Below are 23526 nucleotides of genomic sequence, written 5' to 3' on the forward strand. Positions count from 1 at the left end.
TCATCTGAGCTGCACGCACGTCGTTATCCTTAGCTGTCGAAGTTTTTGCGGAGTCCACCACCTTGATCGACCACATAACCAAGTCAATCTTCGCAACCACCCAATGCCCACCCACATTGCAAGAGGCGAGGATGAAATCGACATCTTCCCATTTTTTACCATATGTCGGCCTCTCACCCTCCACATACCCCCGCAACTCATCTGAAATTTCCATCGAGGAACGGCCATCTTCAGTTGGGAAGGTGATGTACAACATGTGAATAGTGTCTTGAGAAACATATATACATTAGCCTGCACTTTATGCTGTCAAGAAGATTAGTATTTTTAGAATTGAAAATATTGCAGATAAACTTATGAAGAATATCATATGAGCGACGCATGCACAGGTGTTGTACAATCTAGACTTTGGCCCTGTCATCCACCTACAAAGCACATTGAGGCATGCATCTGTTTGTTCACTTGTCATTTTCTGATTGGGGTCCTCTAATATTCTAAAAAAGTTAACCCTTTGATCCCATAAGATCCCGACGTTACGCTTGTACATGTAACAAAATGAATTTCAAAAGGCTTGGTGGATTAATGTTTCATTCAAAAACAATATTGCAATGTTAGTTATGAGCTTACCTCACACACTCTTCTTTCTTGAAAGCTTCGTATCCTTCCACCATTGGGTTCTTAACATCCTATCGGCTCACTGACGGGTCGACATATAGGCTTGCCATGTACTTGCTAGCCATTTTGACTTGTGCCTATTTAGTTAGGTCTGAAATTAGTGCTTTTCGATGATTAACATTAGATACCTCTGGTGATGACACTCGTGAGGTGTTACCTTCAGGAGTGATCTGACGAAGATGGTCCCCTTTAGCCTCAACTAATGCAAGGTTCTCATCCCCTCCGACTGTTGCCTCGACTACTACATCAGCGTTAGGAAAATGGTCCCCTTCAACCTCAACTGAATGAAGGTCCCCCTCTCGCTCCATAGATGCATCGATAACCGAATCTACCGCAAGAACATTCTCTCTTTCAATAGCAACAACATCATGGTGCAGGCAAACACCAGGTTCATCATGCTACTGATCATCAGCACCATCGTGGTCATCACCATCATCATGCGATGAAACGCCGCTCTATAGAACGAGACAAATAGGAAAATTCGTTAGCTCATAAAATATTTTAAACCCTAAACCGATAATAAAAAATTAGACTACACTTGCTAAACGTAAACCACGAATTTGTGAGCCAAGATAGAATAATGTACTTATGATTTTAGGCTATCTAGAATTCAACGAATGATACGGTCCTCCAACGTCTGCATTACAAGAGTCAATGACTGAATTGAAGCTTTCAGCTCCAACATGTCTTTTTAATGCTTGTGCATGACCCATCATAGCTGACGTATCATGACTACTTCGTCATTGACTCTTGTCACATGGGTCAACTATAATACCATATAGTGTTATTATTGTGTTATTCAATAATCATATATGTTCATTGTTGAACATTAACCATTACAATTTTAATATCCTTACCGACGGCTCCTTAGCACTATGCCTTTGAGACAGACGGATTCATTGTTCAGGAGCTATCGTCGCCTCCGTAAACTGTAATAACATAAACAACTATGTTACTTGATAAACATATGAGGAAATGGTGAACCCAATTGTTAGAACCAATCTTACTGATGGCTCGTTAACACTTGCGTCTAAGGAAGACCTCTCGATGGTTGTGGAGCTGTCATCGCACCGTTCAACTGCAAATATAGATATGTTATTTGATAATCACATATCTAATTATTGAACAAAAACCATTACAACCGTCTTTACCTATTGTTCACTGCCATTGCCATGTTTGTCCCTTTCCTCTATCAACTCGGGGCTCAACAGCTCATCCACTCCAGCAACGGTGGTGCTCCTCCGCTTCATGGCAACAGTGGCTCTTTTCTGCTGCAAGTTCCTCCTCTTTTCCCTCGCAGCTAAGCCCTAGTTCGCCCAATCCTCCATCCACTCGATTGACATGTATTGGTGGCCCTTAGATAACAGGATATCTATGTCCATAAAATAGTCTCGTCTGGCCTCATCCGAGGTGGGCTCCAAGGTCTTGACCACCCATAATTGCAAAATAGGGATTGTGATTATATTTTAGGAAAAATTATTTTAAAAGTTCACAGTAAAAATTAGTAACTGTTCACTCACATGCTCAGATGACTCCAACTTCTGAACTACCTTATAGAAGTCTTTTGGATTCTGATTGCACTGCTATTTGTACATACGTGGGTAAACATTGTCCTTTGGATAAGAGAGAACAACTATTTTTCACAAGGACAAAATTGCTTCCATTACCTAAAACTGCATGTCAAATGTAACCATTATTAGACCATAAATGCTAAATGAGTGTAACCATAAGTTACCATAAAATTATTATGTCAAAAGGAAAATGAAAAATGTTACACGATAGTACCTACATCACCCACGCAAATCCATAAATGTTGTACTGCAAACGAGTATACTTCTGCAAGTTTGAGGTAAGGACTTCAAACCCCTTCAAAAGGTATTCGAAGGTCAACCTCCAAACATAGTAACCATATAGGAAGACATTCCAAGCATCGATGTCCGCCACCAATGAGAACAGCCAAGGTGTCACTCATCTACAGTAGTCTTGGCCAAATAAAATGTTATTCACGATCAAAACGAGTGCCATCTTGGTCACATCTCTTGGTCACTGAAAGTTGCCTTCGCAAAATATTGGAAGTAACCACTGCAGTTTAACGCTCTCCTGCTCATTCCAATATCTCGCATGAATTTCGTTGGCAACAACCTTATACGATCGGGCGAACACATCAGGCATTTGATCGAACTTCAGTCAAGTGATAAGGTAAAACTCCTGCTTTGATATACGTGCTTTGCTCTTGCCAATGGCAAACCATAGCTCATGCTCCATTGAATCTCTCTCACTGGTTCGATGAATCATGATGTTATGTAGGAGTCCAGTGCAAAAGTAGCCTTGTGTATATACATCCATTAGCATTCCAAAAGACGTTCGCTTGACTGCATTGTACTCCTCTTTCTCTTGGAGAGTCTTGCTGATGTAAGGTAATTGCAACCACTTACAATGGGTGTTAATAGAGACATTGAATGCCCACTTCTCCCTCGGCACAATAAGCAAACTGTCAAGATCTTCATACTATCTACACTGCATTTGCAAAACGTGGCACAGATGCACGACTGAGTTAACCCATAATGTGCAATAAGGTATACTGAAAAAAAAGTAAAATGTTGTTACACGCCATGCATATCAAGAAAAATGTTGTTACACGCCATGCATATCAAGTCAAATGTTGTTAAACGCCATGCATATCACGTAAAATGTTGTTACATGCCATGCATATCAAGTCAAATATTGTTACACGCCATGCATATCAAGTCAAATATTGTTACACACCATGCATATCAAGTCAAATGTTGTTACATGCCAAAGCTGACATGCCAATCACTCAAATGCACAACGTAGTGAAACGCCAATCATGGCATATGACAAGTCTATCAATGTAACCACTGACTCGTTACACGAACTACCCTTACATAACCAATGTCGTGACACAATAAAAAACCCAAAAACTGGTTAACCCCATTACACGATATGCAGACCTTAAACCCCTTCAAACTTTGGTACGACCATAAAACCAGAAATAAAATAGCTTAAACTAAACATAACAATTCCAAAAGGGTAAAAACACGAACATATCAAATAAACCTAATAAAAAATTAACGAACAGAAGAAAGTTTTAATTTCAGACTGACTGACTTTTTCATTGATAACTGACACTGTTGCTCTTATGTCGTTAAGCTTGCGAGGAATGAAGTCGAACACTCTGGTACCTTTAGGAATGAGGAATGGATCAAACTCTTTGAGTTCCTTCACACAGATGTTTGCAAATTCTAAAAAATATTTAATTCTAATGAGAAGGCCTTATAATGTACATTCATATATTTATTCATTTCATGCATTCAATGGAAGTCTAATCTGTTTCCTTATTATTTGCCCTTTTTTTTCTTCCTTTTTCAAACCATGTCATGTCACACATTCAACCCATGCCATTTGACATACTCTGAACCCTGGCATGTCACAGATTCCCTCTATTGCGTGTCACACCCTCTAAACCTCGACATGTCACAATTCCCTCCATGGCATGTCACAAACTTTGAACCCTCCCGTGTAACAAATTACCTCTATGGTATGTCACAAACTCTGAATCCTCCTATGTCACAGATTCCTTCCATGGCATGTCACAAACTCTAAACCCTCTCGCATCACAGATTTCCTCCATGGCATGTCACAAACTTTGAACCTTCTCGTGTCACAAATTCCCTCCATGTCGTGTCACAAACTCTGAACCCTCCCATGTCACAATTCCCTCCATGGCCTGTCACAAACTCTGAACCCTCTCATGTCATAAATTCCTTACATGGCCTGTCACAAATTCTGAACCCTCTCATGTCACAGATTCCTTACATGGCCTGTCACAAATTCTGAACCCTCTCGTGTGGCAACTGTGTCACATATGCTATCCATGGCGTGCCACATTTTAACACTAGCGTGTCACATTCTCTCACCATGTCATATCACATTTTCCCTTCGAGTCGTGTCACATATTCTCATCCTGACATCTCACATGTTCCCTCCACGATGTGTCACAAACTCTAAACACCATTGTGTCACACATTCCCACCATGCCCTATCACATTCCCAAAATACCGTTTCATGCCACATTCTGACACTGGCATGTCACATATTCTCACAATGTCATCTCACATATTCCCTCCGAGTCGTGTCACATATTCTCACCTTGTCGTCTTACATATTCCCTCCATGAAGTGTCACAAACTCTAAACCCTGTCATGCCACAACTGTCTCACATATGGCCTGCTGTAGGACAACCATTTCATGCTTTGGGTTCACATCTTTCTTTTTTCGATTCACCACCGTATCAGAGATTTCTGGTTGCACATCATTCTCAAAGCTGTCAATTCATCACGACTGGTTTCTCGATCGGTTTAATATCCCTCTTTTCGTATTATCTGAATGCCATGTCCAAAATATCTGAAAACCTTCTCATGCAACATTATTTTGATTTGCACAAGCTTCACAAAAAAAAAATGAATGTTTTGCACAAAATTAGATGTTTGCAAATTTTTTGAATATTTATCTATTTATTTTCTCATTTTTCATGTGTTTAAAGGTGAGCGTCAACAAAGATGTCTCATTAAGGGTACTTTTGTCTCAAAATCTATTCTGGTGTCTAAAAACAATTAAAATTATCTGGAGGCATATTTCCAAAAACAATTTATTTTCAAAGGCTAAAAAAATTCTAGCCTTAAAAATAAGCTAGGCCAAATAGGCTCTAGTTATAAGCTTTCAATCTTTGATTGAAAACAAAGATTCTTAGATCAAAGAGAAAGACCCCTTTATCAGTTCTAGCTTGATCCAACTTACGTTGTTTAATGTTAAAAGCTTACAAATTATAAGCCAACGTGACTTACACCTCTTCTCCTTCCTTTTACCTAGACACTATATTACTAGACAAATGTATTATTCATTATCTAATTTCAATTTAGAGATCGCTTTTACGTACTTTTCCTTTAGTTTATTTATTTATGATTAAGCCATATAATAGAACGATTTAACTTTTCTTAAAGTCAATTTATTTTCACACTATGCCAATTGCATGCTTGCATTAGAGGTTATTTGAACTTTATATCATGAAATTTTTTTACCCACGAGATTGATTAGGCATGGTATAATGATGTGAGATAAAGCCACCATAAAATCTTTATTTTTGGGTGAAGATAAGCACTATCATAGAGCTTATAACATAGTTTCTTTAAGCCAATTCCATTATCAACTAAAACACAAAAGAAATCGAAGTAAAAGCACTGAAACTTACCTATGTCAAATTCTCAAGCAACCAAAGTCATCTTTCTCCTAGAATCAAAGAGGCAAGATAAAAAACATTAATTGCAATCAAGTAGAAAATAAAAGAAAGAGAAAATTAATGAAAATGAAAATCCAACTTAAAAATATCTCACAAATCAATAAAAGAAAGACCAACAACCCTAAGCAACCCTATATTGATATCTATATTTCCTAAGCAACCCTAATTTTCGATCAAAATCCTTAATTAGTGTTATAAAAAACCTTAATCTAAACTTGAACTACATAACTCATGCTTAAAATAAAAGAAAATGAGAGGAAAAATAGAGTGAGTACCTAATTCAGAATTAGAGAATTGAATATGAGCACTAGCCTGAACATAATAAAAAACTTTCTTCAACATTTGTTCAAAATTCTCAACTATCAAATTTCAAATAAATTTGAAACAATAACAACAAAAATAACATAAAATCAAAAGAATTGAGAATATCACTGAGGATTTCATTAGATCTGTGTCAACTGAGAATGCTCTTAGTAGCCAAAGAAAGAAAAAGAGAATTGATGAATCGAGAAAAAAAGATTTGCCCGTCTAAGAAAAATTGAGAGTAGAAAAATCTAAAAAAAATGGTAAAAGATGAAGAGAATATAGTCTATCTCAGCAACTGGAGAGAGAGATATAAACTTAGGTGATTTTTCAAGAGAAAAAACCCCACAATAGAATCTAGATCAAATAATTTGTACGAAGTAGAGCACCTAGGAATTGACATGGGCAAGCTCAAATATAGGAACAAGTTTAGGACTACGCATGCGACACAAATCCATTTAAGTTGGTTGGCATCATCAACTCTTCATTTGTTTGGCATTTTCTAGAATCATGAAAGGAGAAAGCAACAGGGCAGAGCCAAAGGGATTTTTCAAGAATATTGTCTATTTGAGCACGTAAAAGGTAAGGGGCTTTTGTTTGTTTTTTGTTAGGTTGTTTCATGGGCCATTGGCTGCTTTTATTTTGTAAACTTTTCTCTTCTTAACTTTTTTTATGGGATTACACTTCAAATAGTGTAATTAATGGAATGTATTCAGAGTAATATGATGAATTTAGTTACATAAGAAAAAATGTAGCTAAAAATATGCAATAAAAGGGTTAAAATCTTGTAATGTGCTTTAAATTATTTTAAAGTAATATATAAATAACTAAAAATATTATAACATTAATAAAAAAATCAAGTACATTATCTAACAGTATATTGCTTAAAAAAATATTGCAATAATGGAATTACATTATGTTACATTTCCCCTCAACGAGTTTTTATATTTCTTTTTTTTTCTTTTTTTGAGTGTATATGTGCATACATGTGGTATATACTTAATAATCATAATAGTTTTTTATTTTGGGTTTTGTTTTAATAAGTTTTTTCTTTGTCTAATTTTGTTTGAGTTACATGATGTGAGGTAACTTTCATTCTTCATACATGATGTGAGGTAACTTTCATTCTTCATACAATTCTTCATCCTTGGTGAATGTTCAGTCTTCACCCCTTATATGAACATTAAAAAGCTTTATCACTTAAGTTTTTTTTAAATAAACCAATAGTTTAATTGATATTTTAAACATTACAACAAGTTGATAATACTTGATTGTATTAAGCCATTTTTACATCAGCCTAATACATCACACCTTACGCTAAAAAATACCATTCCATCCCCATATATCTCGGCAAACTCCTGGCTGAAACACCATAGCATTTATTCACACATACAAGTTGAATATTTGCAAGTCACTACATATGGAGCATTTATCTAGAAAACCATTTACACATTATGGGTTCTTTACCACAAAGATGTCCACCTTTTCTATCCCTCCATTCACAAGAGCATCTACATAGTTATTGGCTTTTTTTTTTTTGCTCAATCAAAAGTAATTATAACGATCAATGAGAAATTACAAGCGGATGAGCACGCTAGTCAGGCTTTTTAGCAAGGAAGAAACAAGTTGGTTGGCTGGGAAACATCAAATAAGGGAAACAAAGAAAGGAAAAAAGGCATGCCAGCAGCAAACCAAACAAAACACCAGTTGATCACAAACATCAAACAAAAATAGGAGTCTTCGAGATCAAGAACTATACTAGAAATAACCAATAACAAGGGTCTTTAGGGAGAGGTAACACTCGTTAACATGAGGATAATCAACACCAAGGTAGCAAAAGGCAACACAGTAGCAAATAACATGTAATGAAAAGTTCAGATGCTTACTAGATAGCAACAAACATGGAAAATTTGTCAACTCCCAACTTAGCAAGAGAGTCTACCATTGAGTTACCTTCTCTAAAAATATGTTTGAAAGAGATACACTAGGGTGAGATGATGAGAGCATCAATTTCATTAAAGACACGTCGATGCTCCCAAAAGCGTTGAGTGCTATTGGTAACCTAAGAAAGAGTTGTTTTTGAGTTAAACTTGATGGAATCTTGGATGTCTGTATAGTAAAAAGATGAAAACAATCAAAGAGCATGCAATATATCCATAAGTTCAGCTAGGTTAGAATAAAGATGGCCCAAAGGGCTAAAAATATGCCCAGAATAATGCCTCTTTATATATATTAATAAATTGAACGCACCCAATTAATTCTTTTAGCTCATCCACTTGTTAGAAATCCTCCACCATTTTTGAGCTCGATTCAAGGGATTTAGAATCTAACTCAATACCACACTTGAATTTGACTCCACAATCATAGTCTTCTTTCTTATCCATTCTGATTGATAGAACACCTCAAAGTAATTAATTTTGCATAGTTAGACACAAACACCAATAGGAACTGAAAACATAAACAACATATTGCCTTCTTTATCTCTCAACATTCCTTCCATTTTCCATTTATATGTAACCCAAAAATATTGTTTTTCTGATTTCACACCCTAGCCTTACTTTTAAAAATTTTCAATTTTTATCTCACTATTTCACCCATCTCTTCCTCGAGTTTTGCCTCTACATTGATTCTTTATTTCTTTAAGCTACCCATAGTTCTCCATTAAATGCTTTCCTTGTTCTATTTCCCTTTCCTTAAGTTCTCTAGTATTACCTATTTAATCTAATTTCTCAATTTCTCTCTCAATTCTCTTCATATTCTCCTTTACTCTACCAAACACTTTATATTCCATCATTTCAAAAACATTCTCACCATTCCCAATTGGAGTTTCAAACAATACCCTGGCCTCCCCTCTACCTTAAAAGACTTGCACTTTCCTTCCACCTCTCTTATAAACCTTATGAACCAACAATACCTTAAAAGGTTTCGATACCAATTAATTTGTTTCGAACACATCATAATTGAGCAGAGATTTCATGTGGACTTATTCAAGGCAAATTGACCTAACATATTATATGCCAATAACCATTCCTTTATAACTAAAAACCTAACAATACTAATTTTTAAATCCCCTTTAAACTATGTGAACCCTTTCCTTGTTAATGGGAGATTGATAAACTCTTCTTCCTTTATCATACTATTGAACTCTCCTACTCCTTCTCTATAACACCCAGTACCCTAGTGTATAAGGCCAATATGATCTCATCGACGAGACAGAGGGTTGATGGATGTCAATCTAAGTGCAAAAAAGTAGTGATAGGCGAAAGAAATATTTTAGAATAAAATATTTCGTATGCAAGAAAATAATAATTAAATAATAGTATTTTACCAAAGATGAATTAGTGAGATAAAAAGGCAATTCTAAAGTGAATCGGGATAAAGTGAGACCTTTTGGGTCTCGACGAGACAAGTTGAAAAATTTAAAATAAAATAATATTAAAATATTAATATTTTATCTGTGGTTAAAGTTAGTCGTGAAAAAGTAGTATATGACTAATCTAAGTGGGGGAGAAGAAGTAAGAATGAATTTTGAACAAAAACAACGTTAGTGGGCTCGCGTGCCCTTATTAAATAGAGCACAAGCGGGTAAGTATATATTTAAATATTATAATGACACCTTGATGGGGTGCAAACCTTATAATATATTTGTACACATGTAAAGGAAAGAAACTAGAAAGAAATTAAAAATTAAGAAGTGTTGGAAGGACCAAATTATAAAGTATGAAAGTTCAGAGGGTCACACGGTAAATAAAGAAAAGTTTGAGGACTTAAGTGTAATTTATAATATTTGAAGTTAAATGGATATTAACTAATCAAGGAAAGTTAAGTTATGTGGAATATGAGATGTACATGTAAAAGTTACTATTACATGCAAACTATGGTGTGCCAAAAAGGAGAACTTAGTCAGGAACATGTGAGACCCCCATCATGTGAAGAAAAAGGAAAAGATAAATTTAAAGATTATTTACATGTAAATTTGATTGGTGCATTTGGTGGTCAAATGAGAAAAGTGAAATGTGGGTTACATGAGACTTGATTGGTTGAATAAATGGCCAAATAAAATATAAAGAAAAGTTGTGCATGAAATGTAATTGGAAGAAATGGGTGGCAAAGGAAATAAAAATAAAAGTAAGAAAATGAAGTGGCAAATGGAAGGTAATTAAGATAGATTTTGGACCAATGAGCAAAAGAGATAATGTGTGAATGAAATGTGAGTGAGGATTGAGTTGGTCCAATGAGAATAAGGAACAAATAAAGGAATGAAAAGAAAAAGAATAGAATAAAGAAACCAAGAAAATAAAAGTGAAAAAGATATAGAAAATGAATGTGGTGGGTTGAAAAGTTACTAAGGCTTTTTGCCTTGTACTTTTACCACCAAAAGGAGAAGAAAACATGCCACCAAGACATGCAACCTTGGGCAATCCGCCCATGATAGAGAATAAAGAGAAAAGGAAGGAAAATATGGTAAAAGACAAGTGATCTTGGGCAATCAGCCCTTGTAAGCACAAAATGGAGAAAACTAAAGGCATTTTCAAGGCTTGGCCTTGGGAGATTCGTCCACTACCAAGAAGAAAGAAAAAAAAGAAGAAAGAAGAAAGAAGGAAGAGAAAGGAAGAAAAGAAGGAGAGAAAGGGAGAAAGAAGGAAAAAGAAGGAAAAAGAAAAAGGAAGGGAGGGTTCAGCTTAGTGAACCTGAGGCAAGGTAAGTAAGGAGATCTTCATTCTTCATGACATGAATGCTTAGTAAATCAATTGTGATGTGTGATTTTGTTTATGGTAGCAAGAATCTACAAGGATTCAAGGGGACCCAAGGCATGCATGTAGGTAGATCTTGGAATCCATGGTGATTTTGGAGTTAAATGAACAATGGATAAGTGTTTTAGTTTTGAAATCATAAGTGGAAAGGAAAATGAGATGTATAGTGATTGATTGCCTATGTTTGCGGTAGCAATGGTGACTATGGATGTGAGGAAATTGTGAACTATATGCGTGGAACTCACGCTAAAACCGAAAGGTAAGCATGCAATGCGATTGCATGGTGTTGTGTTGGCATTGGTTATTTAATAGACTATCGATTGTATGTTAAATGATTGTAAGTAAGAGTTAATGAAAACTATGAGATTAGGTTACGAAATTATTGATTGATGTGCTACCATGCATGTGAATAAATTAAGTGTATCGAGTTTATTGGTTGATAGGAAATGCATGAGTAAGGAAAGTGTGCTGTGGTGGCATGCCGAAGGAGGTAGCGGGTAACCGATGAGTGGAATTAGCTAGATACTCGCCCAAATCAATAGCGATGTAGTGTCCCGCTATTGTGAGGTGAGTAAGAGGTGTCGATTTTAAAATCTCTATATTATATATTGATTTACGTTAATAAATGTGATTGGTTTTCTTAAGAGTATTTGTGGATAGCATGAGTTGTTAGCCTTGATAGGCAATTTTGAATGGATTTACAATGATTTATATATTGCTATTGTGGAAAGCATGAGCTAGTAGAAACTATAGGAAGTTTGTGAATGCAAGTGTTTTTAAAGTGATTTGGATATATTTATAGATAAGTTATACGCGTAAAAAGTTTTAAAAACCAGGAAACAAGCTTTTCACAATGTTTGCATCAAAATCTGTGCCTTGTCTTCTTTTATATGATATGCATAGCTAATACATTTGTTAATCGATTTTGAATGCAAGATTTGAGCTTCGGTTTTAGACTGATTTGTATATAAATATTTACACTATGCCATTTAGTTCGAAAAGTAATTTCAAAGGGGCTATCAAACCTTGATTTGAAAAGATTTAAAAGGAAAAGCCTTGTAAAACTTAATTTGATTTTAAAAATGGTTTTGATAAACTGAAAGCGTCGAGAGTGGGCCGGTTGTCACTTCGGTTAAGTGCGATCCTTGTGGATAAGTGAACTCTAGCTAGAGAACTTTTGGGTCGTCAATGGGTCGTTAGACATGGTTGGGGCCATAGTCTATGATATACGTGGCAAGGCCACAGGTTGTATATGTGGCTAGGCCACAAGTGATATTCGCTGTTGCGATTGCTTGATTTCTACGATGTCGACCAACATCGTCGAGACTACCATGGCTGTGGGGATTTGATGGAGCAAAGCTCCCGGATGTTATTACGTGAAAATGGGTCCACGGGTGGTTACTATACTTACCTACTCGAGAGCCTTGTGAGTTTTTGATGCATACTCTTTTATATGGTGGAGATTTAAGATTTCTTTGCAACTCCCCTGGTTTGAATAAAAGCTTTCAATGCTTACTTAATGAACATGAGATGTTTTACATTGCCGTACAGTTAATTTCTTTACATGCCACATAATTTGGGAGCGTGCATACTTTATATCGTTGACATATTTGTATGGCAAACAATGTTTTCGATGTTTAAACTTGGTTTTGTAACATTGTTTCAGCACCATTTTGCCAAGTGAAAATATTATTATGATTTACGTCATTATTTTTACAAGGTACAAATATCTTACTTATGATTTGGTATCTTAAGACTATGATTTGATATTCCAATTTTATTATTCAACTTATCTGCCTTATGCTTGTTTCTCATCTACGTCTTGCTCACGGAGCTGATGATCATTGAGTCTGTGAGACTCAACCCCTATATTTCCTATTTGTAGATAGTGATCAGCCTAGCGTGCATTCATCAGCAATTTTTAGCCCACCGCGAATAGGTCAAGGCATCTCATAGCACTTTATTCCAAATGACTCCACTGTTAGAGGTCGAGTCGTCATAATGTAAATTGTTATGAAATTAGACAATTATGTCAATGCAAATGTACATTTGGAGATTATAATTTTTGATGTATTATCTTTTATGATTACATGGAATAAAGGTTTATTCAATTTATAGAGATCATTGTTCAATTCTCTTTACAAAGAATTTTATTGATCAAAATAATTTTATAGATTGATGGTATGAATACGAGGTAATAACTAATGTTTTAAGTCAGGCTTGTTCGAGGCTTGGCAGGTTCTCTCGCGAGACTCGGATGCCGGCAATGATCAAAGAGCGGTCGTTACATTCTCCCTCTCCCAAGTGCCTACAAATCATCCTTTCCATTTCATCCCTTACTATGTTGAAATTAATCTCTCATACATACCATCCCCCTATTGTTCTCTTTTAACCTAGAATCTCGCTCCATAATATTTACTTCTTTTCCTCCCCTTGTGGTGCATACACGTTCATAATCACACATTTTAGATTTTTTTTTCTTTTTACATACCTTTTAAACATATAACATTATTCAAAATTTCTATACTAGTCTTCTCAAAAGCACCACCCTTCCAAATCACAATTAAACATCTTTGATCTTTTACTTGAGGTGCTACCACCCATCCCATTTTAATTACTATTCCTAGATTTATAACTTCAATTTCTTTCCATACCTTTATTTTTTTTTTTGCTTTTCTTACTTTTGTTTCTTGCACTATCACCATTTGAATTTTATTCTTTCTCACTATTGTCCACAACGTCCTTTTCTTTTCCTTAGTGCCAAAGCCTTTCACATTCCAAGACAACACTTTCATTTTATGCACATAACAACTACTACCACCAAACAAACAATATAAACAAATACAACATGCAAATAGAACCACTAAACAAATATCACAAACAACCTCCATTCTTTCTTGGACTAACAATACAAAAATAGGAAGTAGTTCTTTATTCTACTTTATAAACTCATCTTATTCCATTTTTATTCTTATTACTATAACTTTTCTTTTTCTTTTTTATGATTTGTTTTTCTCTCATTTTTCTTCCTTCACTTTTCTTTTTTTTCTACTTTTTAGATTTATATTCAACTAAGTAGCTAAAGATGAACGATAATAGTTATCTATTGAAACATTCCTATGCCATTTAAAACTGCTTAATCCTCTCTAACATTTGAAGCCATTTTAGGACTGTTTCTTCATCTCAAGGTGTCTCCAAGCCGAAATTCTTGCTTAATTCTTAAACCTTGTTCACCTCACCTCTAATGATTTTATTCCTATTGAACACAACACTATATGGTAGTGATGCATTCACTACCTCAACCTTCTTCTTCTCCTCCATTTATGTCTTTTTTTTTTGTTCCATTTTTTTCTTCATGACCCTTCCACTCAATCTGACCTCAATCTCATTAACGAAACCTAATTTGCAATTTCTTAGCTTACTAAATAGTGTGATATCTATCAAGTTCTTTACACTTGTATCCTCAATCTTTAAATCATCCTCATTTAGACTTTTCTAATCAGACTATATCGCCCCATTCTCTTTTTTCTTTTTGCAACTTAGTTTTTTTTCCTTCTTTTCTTTTGTTTCTTCCTGTTTTTGTTTTTACCTTCCCCATGATTTGTCCCATACAATTCCTTTCATGGCTTTTTTCTTCTTCATTTCTACTTATATCTTTTCCCAACTCATTTATTTCTTGCTAAGTTTCTTTTTAACAGTTATTCTTTCTTTATTCTTCACCCAACACCATTCTTTTTCTCTCCCCTTTTTTGAGCTCCCTTCTTTTATTTTTTTTGTTTGTTGATTTATTCATTTAGTTCACCCTAGACCTTTTTCCCATTGTGCTTGCTATCTTTACACTCTTTAACCTTTCGGCTTATAGCCTTTATCCCTTTTTCTCTTTTTTTTCTTTGTCCTATGTTGACTTTCAATTTGTCTTCTTTTTTCTACCTTTTTTTCGTAGATTCTTTGTGCTTAATCTTCAAATTTAAGTACAAAAAACATGGGTAGAAAAATGTCTAAATCACCTTGAAGTTAGGAAAACCATAGCATAAAATAAAGCAGAATGTTTAGTAAGTATAATATCTTTGAAAACCCAACCATCATGCCCTATAACAATAGAATAAAATACCTAAGAAGGCACATTAGCTATAGCTAATCAAACACAATCATACATTTTGAGCAGCTAGTATCACCACTAAACAAAGAATATTTCTTATCTATCCACCCCAAATTTAGTAAGTCCATATGTAAATGAATTATTAATGTATGCTTAAACTCAAAATCCTCAATCGCTCTAAATTAATTATCCACAGCATTAAAGATTTTCCAATAAGTCCAAAGTCTTTCTTTTGGTTCCCTTACCCATGCTAGGGCAATTCACGAATTAGATTCAATCACCAACTTTTTAGTTACAACATATGGTGATGACATAAACAATTGCAAAGCATATTTAATTGCCATCAGCTTTGCATAGTTTGATTTATTGACTCCCAATAGTCCAAAGAAAATCCCTATAATTGAGCTTTTATCATTTTCCTATTAAACTAGAAATTTTGCCTTTGCATGCTTTTGGTTGTTCTGTCACCTAATCCTTTTCATATGTTTCCTACCTTTCTTCTAATTCCACCATACCCTTATGCCTCGTGCTAACCTCCTTAAGCTTTCTTTCAAATACAAAATTGTTTGTCTTTCCTTTTCACTCTCATTTGCCATGTTGTCCCATACTTGCTTATCGCACTTTGCCATGTCATCCTTATATGCCACATCGTCCATTGAGGCCATATCCTCATTTTCCTTACCATTTCCCTCATCTTATTCTTTAAGTGGCCTTCAACTATCAGAAACTCCATAACTGCTTCTTGGAAAACATGGTCGGTTATATGTAGTTCAACGACTTCTTTTATTTTTGCATCATCCTTGGTTGACACTAACAATATGCCCACATTAAAACTACTTTAGTAAGAGCTCTTTTCGTTCATTTTAATCAGCTCCTTCCAATATTTAGTTATATTTTTGAATACCCTACAACACCACGCATGCACCAAAATCCCTCTAATTGCCACCCAGTTGTAATGTATTGGTGTTTTAAAAGCTTCATTCCACTCCTCCATCAATAAAAACCAATTCCAACCCCTCCCAACTTCTTTTCTTTACTTCTCGACAATCCTTATTTTCACTAAAGGACATCAAACAGTGTTTTGGTACCTACCTTCTAACCATCAACTCTCATGGTAATCCTACTTGCAGATATGTTTGGAATGTGTCTACTCCATGTGATGCTCAACCTTAGTAATGAGACTTCTTTCCAACTAATGTAGATTTTCTACATGTACAGCACAATCACATTTTCTTCTCTTTTTTTTAAGTCTTCTTCTTTCTAGTCATACCAACTATAACGTCATTTCTTTTTCTTTTCCAACTACCTGGGCATATGTCACATTCTCTACATTTCTGCTTTATGGACTTATACTGTGTTGATAATTTGCATAATTGGGGCTAAATAAGGTTGATTTCTTACTTGGTTATGAGGAACAAATGCTTTGTAACTTGATATTTTATGTCTACTCTTTTCTTAGATGAGGTGTTGGCTTTAGGAATTGTGTTGTTGTTTTTTCCTTTTTATCTTTTTCTCTTTTCAAAGGAATACTATGTTTTGCATTCGAATTAATAGGTTTAGTGCATTGATGATGGTGCTATTGGATGTTCTGTTCTTATGGTTGTTTCCATTTTGTGACTTGTTATTATGTTTGATGAAGGCTTGATGTTTGTTTGGATTAGCTTAAATTTTTTTTTTTTGCACAATTTGTGATAATGTGCTAATTAAGAGTTTCAAGACAATTAATTGGATTTTTCCCTATCAAACAGGGGAGTTAGGTAGGTTTTTTTATCTTTGATTATGGGAATTGTTTCTTATAGAATGAAAATCATAGCAAGAAATGCTAGAGGATTGCTATATTTTGTGAACTGCAATGTGTTGAGGAAGTTACGGAGGAATGTTGGAAATTTATGGTGTTGTCATTGTCAAGGTGATGTGATTATGAGAAATTTAGAGTACTTCAAGAATGTAAAAATGATGTTGTGCGTCTATGAAGTGGTTATTGTTTTAGAAAGGTATGTTCTACATATAGTGGTTGGCATTTCACAAAAAATAGAGAAAGAACTACCTTGGTATTTAGACATATTTTGCTCTCTAGTTTGGTGATGTTGTGGCCTGTTAATTGACTATGATTTTTTTTGTAACTTGGTTCTATGCAGCCTAATGTTGCTTGCTGTGTTAAGGGGACTGAGCTATTCATAAGTGTAGGCGTGATGTCAGGTGGGAGGGCTTAATGCCTGTTTTGACATTATACTTTTTTTGACAACCAAGATGTTACGAGGTGGTTGACCTGCTATTTTGATTTTGGTGTTTATTGTTAAACATATTAATGAAATGGCGGCTTAACCAAAAAAAAAAAAAAGGAAAAGTTAAGAGCATTATGCCATAAACCTAAATCTTTTTTTTTTTAATGCTTCAGGAATTCTTCATTAATTTAAGTAACTTTACAAAAACTACCCTATATTGGTAGTGGTACATTACACTGCCAAAATCAACTTGAGCCAACCAATTTCAGTGTAACATGTATACAAAACCGGAAAACCTTATTCCTAACAGGTTGCATATGTGATCAAACAATTGATAGCTTAAAAAAAAGTGCCACTCGATTCCCGAAACCTGAAATATCAACACCTATACGCAATATCATCACGTAACAACCCAAGAACTACCAACCACCTATACACAAATAGCTATCAGCTCTACATAGTTAAAGTCACGTAAATTGAGAGGATCAAAGAAGACCCCAGCTACAAAACCATTAGAGTTCCTTAGCATTCCTTCACAACCTACCAAGCCTTATTTGCTTCTAGTCGAGCCATCCACATTGAATTTATACTCACCCATTGCCGGTGGTTCCCATGATACCCCAAGTCAATGGTGAAGAAAGATCCTTTTTATGGCAAAGTTTTGTGGCTTTAAACACCAATAGTACTCATCAATCACATCATTTTCATCACATGCATGGAACTAAAACAAAGAGCGCATTCTAATAAGGAAAAGAATTCCATATCCATCCCATAGCTTGTTATTAAAAATAGAATCATTACATGCCAACCAAAGAGAGCAAAGAATTTCCCCACATACAATCAGCTAACTCTGGCGAGTGCTGCCCAAAATAGTATAGCCAGACCATGCCTGAATGACCACAAAAGCTTCTTTTATAGCCAAGTAATATGAGGGAAGCTTCTTTAACTAACACCCCCCTCGCCTACACAAAGAGTATATATATATATATAAAAGCTAAGCCTAGGTGAGCCTGCATGATTTGTTTTTGATGCATCATGACCCGAGTTTAAACCTCCTATTTTGGATTTGCAAAGCAACCGTGATAAGTTTCTATAAGAATTGTTTTCAAAAACAAATTGTACTAGCAATATTTATCTTATGATTATTTTTATATTATTATAATTTTAGTGCATTTTCAAAATAAAATTACCCTTTCATTAATGAAATTTTTGGTTAAAATGCAATTAAGGAAAATGCTAAATCTTAAAATTAACAAATTTTCTTTACAATTTTCACAGCGATGATTTTTCATTTAATTATAATACATATATATTTTAATAGTTGATAGTATAAAGTTATTTAAACATTCAATAAAAATTTTAATTAGAAGGCTATAGTCTTATGATTATTTTTCAATACATTGCTAATGGAGTGTGAAATTTCACAAGCAAATTTGCACTCTTTTGTTTCCACACTATTATAAATAAAATAATTTTTCCATAAAAATTAATTAATTAATTAATTTGTAATCATGAAGTTAACATATTTAATTAAATGTAAACAACGAAAAAAATTAAAAAAATCTTGTCAGAGTTTTGCACTCTATTATCTACAGGTTTAAATTGCATTTTTTTATATTTGATTTTTTAAAAAAATAGAATTTATTTAAAAAGATAAAGACCAATAAAGAATAACTATATGCTTTATATATAATTTTTTTACAATACCCAATGTTGTATACAAAAAATAAATAAACCCTAAACTAAAAAACACACAATCTTCTAATATCCAACGTAACATGATTTGTATCGTCAAAGGCAAACACCACACCAACATCACAAATCAACAAATGGTAGTTTTTTTCTTTTTTCAAAGTATACAACATTTTTTATAGGAAAACCATACTGTTGTCAATCTCAAATCTCATGTCCTCCAAGTTGGAAGCGACCCCATGATGTCCCAAGCTGTTTTCTTCCATGTTCATGTCCCACAAGAACTCGTACTCGTCATCAACTTTGGAGCTAACTTCGTTTGCGGGATTGTTATTGCTCTTTTCCTGAGAAAATTGAAACAGGTTTAGCAAGCTTTGGCCGTGGCTTGGATGGGTAGGTGTGGCGGATAAAGAGCTGATTTGTTGATACGCACAAGCCATGGTTTGGTCTGTTAAAGAAGGGGCATGAGTTGAGGTCTCGAACATCATTGGAGGGCTGAGCTTGCTGCTGTTCTCTCCTTTGCTCTTGTGGAAAACTCTACAGAGAACCCAGTCTTCCTGTCAAACATAATGTCAACTTTATCAGCTACATAACAGCAGGACGAGAAATGTTAAAGGAGAAAATCGAAATAAAATATGACCACTATCATTTAAAAACATTCTTTATTTTTGAATGATTTACGATTCATGTCACTATAAATGAAAAGATTGACCTGATATATATTATTTTTATAAAAAAGAAAACCAATTTATTTAACCGAATTCACAATTGAGATACATATAAATAAATACATAAAAATGTAAATAAAAAGTTGATTAGTTCTTCATTTAAATATTTTACACTTAACAAGGATCTAAACTTTTAACTATGTACTCAAACCTGAGTAGAGTAGTACCAAATTGGCATATATATAAAGAAAGAAAGGAATTTCACAGTCATAATTAATATGGAGATGAAGGTTTAGAGAAAATATAGAAAAAAGACAAATGGTAAGCACACGTATATAGTAGCCATCAAATTGGGGTTGGTGATAAGCCTGAAGCATCCCTGGACAATAATAATAGTATTAGTTGATTAAGAGAAGACAGTGACGAAAAGTTAGTGGACAACTTGCATGCCCACTGCTTTATATTTGCTAATAAGTTCCCTTAGAGAAAACACGATATTGATATATATTTATACATGTGTATGTACACGGCTGGCCGCAATAGTGTCGACTCTCTCTTTCTCTCTCTGGTAGTCATTGTCAAGAATACAGAGACATATGATGATGAGTATAGTTGACAAGAGAAGCGAGGAAACTGACCTTTGGAGGCATATGTGGGGTCTCGAGGCGAAATTCATGCATGATCCAGCCCGTCTTGATACCATTAGGGGCTCGGTTCCTGTAAAACACCAAGGTCTTTCTCATCCCTACCACCTCTTGTGTTCTTGGGTCGACCACCGTTCGATCCTTCCCTGTTGCTTTCCAGTAGCCAGATGTTGTCGCCCGATTCGTTCGGAATCCCGTGGCATACTTTCGGTCACGAAAGCTGAAGAAGTACCACTCGTTTGCGTTAAGCTTCGCCACCTCTTTAATTTTAGTCCCATGCATACACAAAACAATAATATGTGGATAATTAGTTTAATTTAATCCCTACTCAGATAAAATAACTCTTCCATACGGTCTGAATATAATTAATTACTGTTCGTGCAAAATATATAATTTACCAAGGAGACAGCAACTTGGGTGAGTTACATCACGCTCTGCCATGGAATGCTATTTTGCTTTCAATCAACTTTAAAAAAGGAAAAAAAATCAAAGAAATCATCTTCACTAACTTTTTCTCCCTAATTACTTGAATTACTGAGAGTGTTGGTAAGTCTACGTCACCCAATGAGTTATGTCTAAGAAAGCTAAGGATTTGTCTGGCATTACATGCTTAAGGAAAAACAATAATTCCTATAATAACTAACAGTACCTTTTTGTTTGCCTTGGACGATTGTATCAAAAACTTAAAAGTGACGTTCTGCAGAATTGTGGGGAAGCAAACTCTCCCTTAGTAAATGCTTTATAACAGCTAAATTAGACAAAGTTGTCTTATATATACCTCAAATATCCTAGATATAAACTTTAAAACAAAATAATTAATAGTTACGTACAGAATTCTTTTACTGCTCGATTTATATTTAGAAAAATCTTTATGTTTTAAACTTTAAAAGTCACTAAACTAAGAAAAGAACTACCACCAGTCAAGGAAGAGTGGGAAAAAAAAAATAAGGAGACAAAAAGAGTGGCTTCTATTTCGGGGCCTCATGTTATTCCAAGACCACACTCTAACATTTTTAGGCATTATGTCTTGTGGAACTTTCTCTATTATAGCAATCACCCAGTAATTGAATTACCTGGCATGAGATGGTAATGATCTCTCACACGAGTGTAGGACTTTCCAATTCAGACTATAAACAACATTATTCTTAATGAGCACGACTGTATTAATTGGAAAGTGCACGAGATAACAGGAAGAGTGAGAAATTGAGAAAAATTAAGACGACATATGGGCCAAGGTATGGTACTTGCGTATGAACACCATATATATATCTACAATTTCTACTTTTAAAAGAAAATATCACAGTTCCTGCAACAAAAGTGAATGCATTTAGGGAAAAGCAACCCCTCGTATTTACTTGTGGTGGCTAAACAACACGTAAACATGCAAATGCTAGCTGTTTTTCCGGGTAAGGGTTGGCATAGAAATAATTGATAGATATTTTAACTATTTGTTCATATAATTTATACGAAAACACTAATCCTAACGATAAGTTTAATTAATAGTTGAGATTTGACAAAGGGGAAAAATGTAAAATTATGAAAAGTTGAAATCCTCACCACTTGTTGGTATTGAATGGAAAATATATCCGTGATTTCAGGCTATAGTTGTTAAAATGTATAACCAGAATCAGACCATCTCAAGGTTAAAAAACTTTTCATTTTAGTTCTTGCAATGTGCCAAAACAAAAGCATAAGCAAATGAGGGAAAAAACAAACAACCTTACCTGCATGACTTAAAGAAGAAGGTGACAGCATACAGAATATGAAAAAAGAAAGAAATACTTTTGGTGGATTCGTTCGAAGAAAAATTATACGTTTTAGGAAGTTACCACTTACCACTAAAGAAGTTGGCATTCTGTATTTCTATTCAAGGGAATGAAGATGAATAAACTATATACATATACATGCACGTGTATATGTTTGTGTGAGTGCATACACTCTAAGAAAAGTCATGTGCTTCCTTTCCTTTCTCTTTCTCTCTCTCTCTCAGACGGAGAAACGTGTTTATAATTTGTCTGCTGTTTCTAACAGCTAACATGGCAGATGGCACCCCATGTTTGTCTGCCTAGTACCAGAAGAAGTCAATAATTTTTCTCCATCCTGTTTGTCTTTAACATGTTAAAACAAACCAACAACAGCAGCAAGAGACTCCCCTAGTTTGCTTAAAACTTTCTTATCAAGCAATGATTGTTTTCTTCAGCTTTAATGGAACATTTAGCGAAAAGCGGAAAGGCAGAAAACATCATGAATTCGTGGAAGACAGAAAGCGATCAAAAGAAGAAGATTTCAAAGCAACCCTCAAGGGAAACCGAGGAAGGAAGTAATTAATAAGAAAGCAGAGAGAGACATACCAGGAAGCTGCCATGGCTCACATGTATGCAAATCAATTTCCACCAAAGTGCCCTTCAAGACTTCCTCATTAGCAATCTTTTTGTACAGATAATGGCAGACCAATTCCTCGTCGCTTGGATAAAACCTAAACCCAGGAGGCAGTGTAGCTCCAATGTCCCTTAGGCCCATATTTATGATGCGGAGAAGGAAAAGGGGGGGTGGTGGGTGGGGAAAGAAAGGAAACTTTATTTCTCTAGGAGATCTTTGGTACGGAGGGTTTTGTAAAATTTAATAAGAATAAATTTAAGGTAGGAGATGGAATGAAAATGAACTAAAAGAAGGTATGGGATGGTTTTCTTTGTTTGGGACTTGGAAATATTATATGGAAGAGGATGGTTTGTATTATAGATAAATATATATATATATATAGCTAGTTTGGGATGAAAAGTGGCTTTGCCAGTTAGAATCTCTTACAATATTCTAGCATATATAGGGGCCGTGCTTGTGTAACTAGTTAGTTATAATTGGGAAGTTTCAAGAAAAACCAAAGTTACAAGAAATCTTGTTTATTGAGGCTGCTTGGAGATAGGGTTAGAGCAATTGAGGCCAATATATATATATGGACAAGGATCCAAAAAATTTTATTAGAGAAACACTCCAAAATACCCCTTTTTATCTATCATATTTTAAAACGGACTATATATGTAAAATAAATAAATAAATAAATAAATCAAAATAAAAATGCTCATATTTCTTAGTACTTGTAGGGAGATCCCTTTAAAAGAGAAACTGTGTCATGGAACCCAATGATGCCCAAAGAT

The 23526-nt window shown here is 34.7% G+C and overlaps 1 protein-coding gene across 1 annotated transcript; it reads right to left on the reverse strand.

The window, feature by feature from the left end:
- Positions 1 to 19038: 19038 nt before the first annotated feature.
- On the reverse strand, positions 19039 to 23153 carry LOC110413601 (NAC domain-containing protein 21/22-like). The gene is given in 4 exon segments (XM_021424467.2): positions 19039 to 19307; positions 19310 to 19619; positions 20369 to 20634; positions 22726 to 23153. Coding segments are annotated over 4 exon segments (786 nt in total). The 5' UTR covers positions 22895 to 23153; the 3' UTR covers positions 19039 to 19266.
- Between the last annotated feature and the right edge of the window lie 373 nt (positions 23154 to 23526).

The sequence above is a fragment of the Theobroma umbraticum genome, unplaced genomic scaffold (assembly GCF_002168275.2).
Source record: "Theobroma umbraticum cultivar Fairchild unplaced genomic scaffold, ASM216827v3 scaffold_4.1, whole genome shotgun sequence".
In the NCBI taxonomy this organism is placed as follows: domain Eukaryota; kingdom Viridiplantae; phylum Streptophyta; class Magnoliopsida; order Malvales; family Malvaceae; genus Theobroma; species Theobroma umbraticum.